Raw genomic sequence first — 7055 nt, 5'->3', positions numbered from 1 at the left:
AAATCCCCAATGAAAAACCTCAATTATAAAGAGAGTCAGCTGAAAATTTAAAACTAAAATAATGGCATTCACAAATCAGTCCAAAAAGCACTCCTGAACTATTAACAACAATTCAGTGGTGGCATAGTGGTTAGAATGTAGCATTGCAGGCTAATTCTTCTGACTGACTTTGAGACCAAGCCTCCAGCTCAGGGTATCCCATTCCCTTTCAGTCTTACAGCACTGGAACTTGTTCAGTTGAAAGTTTTAATAGCAATCTCCCAAGTTCCTTGCTGTGTCTCCAGTGCTCTACTAGGCATGGAAGCTGGAATGGTAAGAGTAGGGACTAGAATAGAGCAAGTTGCATTTACTGGCTGTAGCTGACACTTTCCCCTATAAATATGCTTAATTCCAGTAACATTAGAATACAGATTTCAAAGCGGGTGGAAATAATAGTTTACAACAAGCTTTTTCTCATAAGACTTTCTCCCATTTATTTATAGTTTGGGCTATGAGCAACAAGGGCCAGACTTAATCAACATCCTCAAATGGATGCTGGTAATACCATTCAGTTTCGCATGATAGATAACCTGAAATTTAGTCTGGCAGCAGCTGTATATATTACATAGCTTAATATCCTAAATCAGAGAAGTGCCTTCACCTTAGCCCAATATAATGCTTTCCCTTCAGCACTTTTGACCAGAAGATTAAAAAAGATACCATGTGTATTACAGATATGACTCAGGACAGGTTGAAACTATATTTGCCTATATTGTCAGCTTTATAGAGAATCTCAAAGTGCTCTAATTACTTCATCCCTGACCAGTAGAACAGGATTCATCAGTATAACCATTTCTCCATTTTGACATCAACCCTGAAACATACAAGGTTGTCAGGATTTGCATGGCAGCATGCAAAATTTAAGATAAAAGTAATCCCTGCAGATTTTACTCTGCTAGTCGTTGCCAACTATAGTGGGCAATGCTCATCTCCGTTTCAAGATTCATTGAGCCAATGCTGTCTGAAGAAGTTTCTGTGGTCATGTGGCCAGCATAACATCATGAAGCATTCATGGCACCTTCCCACTGAAGTCCATTTGGGGCAGCGCAATGGCTCAGCAGGTTTGAGCCCCGAGTGTCACACCATGGGGTAAGCTCCCATCCTCAGCCTAGCTTTTGCTAACCTAGCAGTTTGAAAGCATGCAAATATGAGTAGATAAGTAGGAATGCAAAATTAGGCCAAGAATAATGAAGGCAATTGAACCTGCCTAAGTATAGATAGCCATAAATGGCCCAGGTTTAACATTAAGCATGGATTACATTTTAACTTATTCTTTTATGCTTTAGTGAGTACAGAACATGTTGTGTTAGCTATTGTACTACTATGTATTCCTGTCAGGTTTGGAGGGGTCTGAAAGAGAACTTTGCCTTTTAGATAATTTATTGTTTTATCTACCAATATTTATTTTTAGATGTATATTACTATATCAAAGTTTATGCTACCCAGATTGCTAAATTTAACCTTTTTTCTTTTGTCACCTGTGTAGTCTAAACAAGCATCTTATCATTTTTTGAATTAATGTCTTTTAGCCAAAATTCTTTGCTTGTATCTATCTTTCCTAATTAACTGATATTGCCAATTTAGTTTTTGATATTTCAATACTAATTCCCCTTGTGCTGGTGAATGATCACAATAAAGTTTTATTTAATAAGGAGGGAGAATAACTGTTTTGTTCTGTAGAAATAGGTCAATGTGTTTAGCCAGGAATCAGACATTTTATTTGTATGTGTATGTGTTTCAGAAGTTTTATTCTTTCCTATTCTAATTTTTCCATATAAGTAAAAGAATATATATCATGTCACTATAAATTGAAGATTTTTAAATTATTTTTTGGAAACTCAGAACATATATGAGGGTTTTTGTGTGTGTGAACTAACTTTCTATCCCAAGGGAGGAGGAGGGTGGGGAAAAAAATCAGTTTTGGAAGGTTGTAAGCCAATTTTGTAAGAAGATGGGAAGGGATAGAGAAAAAGAGAAATTCCACCTTCAATTATAAATGGGCTCAATGTTCAGGTATTTCACTTGCTAAGAAGCCAAAGCACTACAATAAAATATGTTCATGTGAATATTAGTGAAGAAAGCGAAAGAAAAGATACTATACTGCTATCCTACTTATCAATGAGCACAGGATACAAAACTAAAGGGAGGTGTCATCCACTGTTTAAAGTATTATATTTTTAAAAGACAAAACTAAAATAAGTATTTCATCATTAAAATAATTTAATTAATTGCACATTGGTTGTACAAAAATATTTTGACAGTATTCAGTAATTGTTTAATAAATATATAAATAAAACTTAAATGATCATCTTATGGATTTGAAAGTTCCATGTGCCTCTTCTGGGTAAAGAGTTTTTCACATAAAAATTCACAATAAACATTCTTTCAAATATCTGGTTCCCTCAACATAAACATTATAATTTTAAAATGCTCAGACACAAACATTTTCTAGTATAATAAATAATGCTCCACGTATGCTTATATTAATAAATAATAAGGTAGAAACACTCTGAGAATAATGCACATTTGTGGATATACTGGGTTTCCATCAATGCTCAACACAAGATATAAGATTCTCTGTACCTTGAGCTCCCAACAATCCAATAAGGTGACTAGATGAAGACATCTGAGGAATTTCATGGCCAAACTAGGTTTTCAGCCTGGACCTCCTTAGACTGGCACTCTAACATGATTCTCACAGTAAACAGCCCAAGGCTGGCTTTGACTCATCCGTACTTATGCAAATCTATTGGTTGCTCTGTGCCCAAGGGCAACAGAAACTATTGCCAATTTGTTTTACAATCATGGCAACCTTATGCAACCACCAGGGGACTTCCATTTTAACTGCATTTAGTAATGTCTTTTGTTTTCCAGATAAGATTTACTCCCCATCTTATCTTTGCATTTCCTCTATGCATATGATAGATGCATTTCTAATGATTTTCTCTTAATGAAATTATATAATAAATAATTTTTCACAACTCTTAACATAAAAGATTCTTCTTAAAATGTAGGTTTGTTGGAAATGGCTCAGCTTCTTTTTAAGGATGCCAACATTGAGATAACTTGAAGCTTTTCTTATGACTGTGCTTCCGCATTGTTCTTAGCCCTGGAGTAAAAGAAATGTAAGAAAAAATAAGAAAAAATGAAGAGTTGTTTAGATTGAGACACATAATATGCCTATAAAAACAAATTTCCAGAATAAAATACTGATCCTGCCAATGTCTACTAGGTATGTCCAATTCCAGAATCATTGTTTTATTTGTCTAACAGTGAGGCTTATCTCTGGCCAGTTCAATGAACTAAGGAGAAATTTCCTGACTTGAGATCAATCAGTGGAACAACTTGCCTCCAGAAGTTTTGTGTGCCCCATCACTGGAGGCTTTTAAGAAAAGATTGAACAGCCATTTGTCCAGAATGGTATAGGTTCTCCTGCTTGAATAGGAGATTGGCCTGGAAGATCTCTGGGGTCCCTTCAAATCCTATGATCTATGTTCCAATTAGTCTCTTTGATAAGACTTCTTTTGAATAAACAAATACAGAAAAGTTGTACTGTAAGGTGTTTTTTTTAAAAAAAGAAGAAAATAAGTGCTTACTTTTCCAGAAGTTTTGTGATGACTTTTTTCACCCAGGGTGCAGTGGGGTCCAAGCACACTTGTCTGCCATCCTTAAGAGTTGCACTGCAACAAATGAAAATCATGACAATCAAGCACTGAGTTTGCAGAAGGTTACTGTCTTTCTGTTTGTCTGTTTATTGGTTTAATCTACAGGACTTGTATGATTTTCCAATCATACAAATCACACCAACCATTTGGTTTTAATGCACAAGAGCAAAGAATTTCTAGTGCCACTAGCATCTAGTGATGCTATACAGTCCATGTGGGAAAATCCAGAAGATCTGTGCACAAGCTTTGCATGGGGCAGTTGGGCAGCAGAGCTTCATGGTAGATCATGCCCTAAAGCCAGTTACAAATATGAAGTAGCAAAAGTATACTTACATAACCTGAATGTTACTACAATGTGGCCCACTATTGATCAAGTTGACACTTGCAATGTGTTTATAGAAGCTGGGATTAGAATAGGTTTCTATACATTGACACCGAAGTTCAAGCCCTACTCGGGCCAATGAAGCTCCTATTAAAAAAAGAATAACATTTTGACTTACAGATTATAGTAAAAATATTTACATAGCTATTGTATTACTAGTTGAGACTATAGATCTATCGCTAATTAAATATTTTGCTTGCATTGTAACAACCATCCAAATCATTAAAAAAAAATTGTTAAATACAACTATTCCCCATTAATATTTCCTAGGATCTAGTGCTCAAAGGTAGATTACTGTAGGATCTAGAAGTGTCATTCATTAGTAACAACTTCTGAAGGATCTGTCCTTTTAAATAAATTTATGCATGTTGCATTAATTAGTTTTACTTAGAAAGAGAATAAAAAGTACAAAAGTACATTTTTCTTTAGAAGTCTAAAGACCTTTGAGAATCTGTTTAGCATTTAATGATTAAATAACAGCTTTTTGCTGAAAATGATTTTTCCGTTACAAGTAATTATTATACTCCTGACAACAGTAAGCTTATCTTCCCCAGAAAATAGTTTAGCATCTCATACAAATCATACAAACTTTGCCTACCTTTTGTCAGTGTTGCAGAGACCAAGACAAGAGCCAAAAATGCAACCACAGCCTTGGAGTCCATGATAAGAGATAGAATAGTTTTCTAGGCTGGGATCCTGGAGAGCAGAAGAGAGTTTGCTCAAGAAAGCCTGTGTTTGACTGAGCTCCACCACTTCTATGGCTTATATACTTATGGACCTTGTCAGAGGAAATTCCCAAGGCTTGTAAGGCTCTATCTTAAAATGAGTCATTAGGAAATCTGGAAGCAACTGTTTCCGACTACAATAATGACAGCCTATACTGATTCATTTACTTCTACAAAAGTGTATTCAAGCAATTTTTAACTTTAAATTCTTCTGCTTTTCAGAATCAGTATGTTGACATTTTTAAAGAAGAACTGCATTACCTGAAGAGCAATGCATCTCTTTCAGCACATGGAAAGCCTGTATTGTAAGGTTTGCTATATACAAGAATCAGTTGAGTCTTCTATACCCATATTTCAAATATAAATGGTTTGGTTCTGGGTTTTCATATAGTTTTAAATATTTAATTTGCATAGTTTAAAATTTTAAATTCTTTGTCTATATTGTACCTTATGATTCTTGACTCTTGATGAATGTATCTTTTCTTCTGTGTACACTGAGAGCATTTGAACCAAGACAAATTCCTTGTGTGTCCAATCACACTTGGCCAATTCTATTCCTGTTCTGTTCTATTCTATTCTACATATATTTTTATGATCTATAAGCAAGCCCAGAGTCACCTTATTAGGGAGATGGGCAGCATATAATTTTAATAAATGAATAAATAAAAATATAAAAATAATAAAAAATATAAGAATTAAAACTGCTGAATGGAGGAACATATTTCTCCACTAGACATACAAACTATTAACCCACACATCTCTTTTAGCACTGCATTTTCTAAGAATCAAATGAGATAATGTCATTTAATTCATGTCATTGAGACAATAATTCCTTAAACTTTATTTCAAAATATAAAATCAATCCCTTTAACCTAGACTTTTATATGTATATAAGACATCCAATATTTCTATTAAAATTATGATGAGTTATTAATATGCTTAGGTATCATATTCCTATAACATTTCACAATTCAGATGTAATCTGTTACAGAATACATACTTAAGGAATGGATTGGAAGAATTCAACAGATTTTTGTTTTATGCACTTAATTAACAACTATTTCTAATAATTTAAAAAATGTATAATGCTAGGGATCAGATTGTGAGTAATTTGGGGCACAATGGTTCCTAACCAGTGATCCAAGGCTACTGATCATTTGCTAGTTCATTCATGTGGCTGCCAAAATACAGTTCTCCCACAAAACCTGGCAAAATTTCAGGAGGTAAAATGTAGTATTTTGTATTTGGCAATAAAGCAAATAAAACATAAAAGAAGAAAAAGTTGACATTAGCATAATTCTAAATCTAATGTTTTGTTGTGAGACTCTGTGTCTATGCATAAATTCTCATTCTATTTTGATTTGTTCCATTAACACATACATCTTGCTAAAAAATCACTCTTGTCAACCAATGATATTTTTTCTGTGTAAGGATGCAAGCATAGTAACTCTGAATTTCATTGAGATATTTCCAAGAATCAATAAAGTTGGATTCCTCTTACTTTCTACACAAGAATTCACAAATTATGATTCTCAAAGTTTGCCACTGATGTTTTAAAATGTGACATAATAGAAACACATTTAAATATGTGGAGATTTACTTTATGGTAGTACAAACTTAATTTAGTTTTTATTTTAAACTGTTTTCTTTTTTTCTTGGTCTTGTTCAATCATACAATTGAAGGAAGTAATTGTATGATTGAGAAGATGAGAAGGAATGTCTCTTCATTCTCAGAAGAGTAATTATTACCTTTACTAGTTAGTCAGGAAGACAACATTTCTTATGTGCTTTAATAACTAGCTAAGTCATGAACAGAGGGTCGAAAAGACAAGATGGTGGTCATAACTTTGTGACTAAAGGCTTGTGTCCCCTTCTTTAGAAATATATTCCTTGTGACCAATAAAAATGACAGCAAGATTCTGATTGCCTCCCTCATAAATGCCTCTGAGTTAGAAAGTAGAAGGACCAATCTCATCAGGTGGTAGGGGCCTAATTTCTTCAAATAAACAAGACAGAAAATATCCAAACTATTCTAATAATGGGGATTGTTGAAAGAGTAGTGCCTAAAATATCACTGAAGTTTGGACAGATCAGTTTGCTTTATCTATTATGTATGTAATATTTCACCCAGTGAGAGTTTTGATTCATGGTGGTATATAAGTCAGAGCAATTAAACTCCAATCAAGTTGACTGAAAAAACATCTCATTTCAAGGTTTGTTATTCACTGAAAGATATAGGAATGA

General features: G+C 33.9%; 1 protein-coding gene across 2 annotated transcripts; it reads right to left on the bottom strand.

Moving 5' to 3' along the window:
- Positions 1-2283: 2283 nt before the first annotated feature.
- LOC113447252 (interleukin-8-like) lies at positions 2284-4816 on the bottom strand. 2 transcript variants are annotated; one of them, XM_026717323.2, is made up of 4 exons: positions 4685-4816; positions 4038-4173; positions 3636-3719; positions 2284-3148 (listed from the first exon to the last, which is right to left on the bottom strand). In XM_026717323.2, the coding sequence occupies exons 1-4, from the start codon at positions 4746-4748 to the stop codon at positions 3118-3120; spliced, it is 315 nt and encodes a 104-aa protein (XP_026573108.1). In that variant the 5' UTR covers positions 4749-4816; the 3' UTR covers positions 2284-3117. The 2 variants fall into 2 exon arrangements, with proteins under 2 accessions (XP_026573108.1, XP_087773957.1); XM_087917831.1 differs by lacking the exon at positions 2284-3148 and having other exon boundaries at positions 3632-3719.
- Between the last annotated feature and the right edge of the window lie 2239 nt (positions 4817-7055).

The sequence above is a fragment of the Pseudonaja textilis genome, chromosome Z, assembly GCF_049901715.1.
Source record: "Pseudonaja textilis isolate UNSWEBS1 chromosome Z, rPseTex1.2, whole genome shotgun sequence".
NCBI lineage: Eukaryota > Metazoa > Chordata > Lepidosauria > Squamata > Elapidae > Pseudonaja > Pseudonaja textilis.
This window is presented reverse-complemented; position numbering and strand designations above follow the sequence as displayed.

Excerpts from the sequence above, each read along its gene's own strand:
- LOC113447252 (XM_026717323.2), bottom strand. The coding sequence starts at position 4,748 with ATGGACTCCAAGGCTGTGGTTGCATTTTTGGCTCTTGTCTTGGTCTCT. Across the intron at positions 4,174-4,684 it reads CTCTGCAACACTGACAAAAG|GAGCTTCATTGGCCCGAGTA; the intron begins GTAGGCAAAGTT and ends TTTTTTTAATAG. Across the intron at positions 3,149-3,635 it reads ATCACAAAACTTCTGGAAAA|GGCTAAGAACAATGCGGAAG; the intron begins GTAAGCACTTAT and ends CTTTTACTCCAG.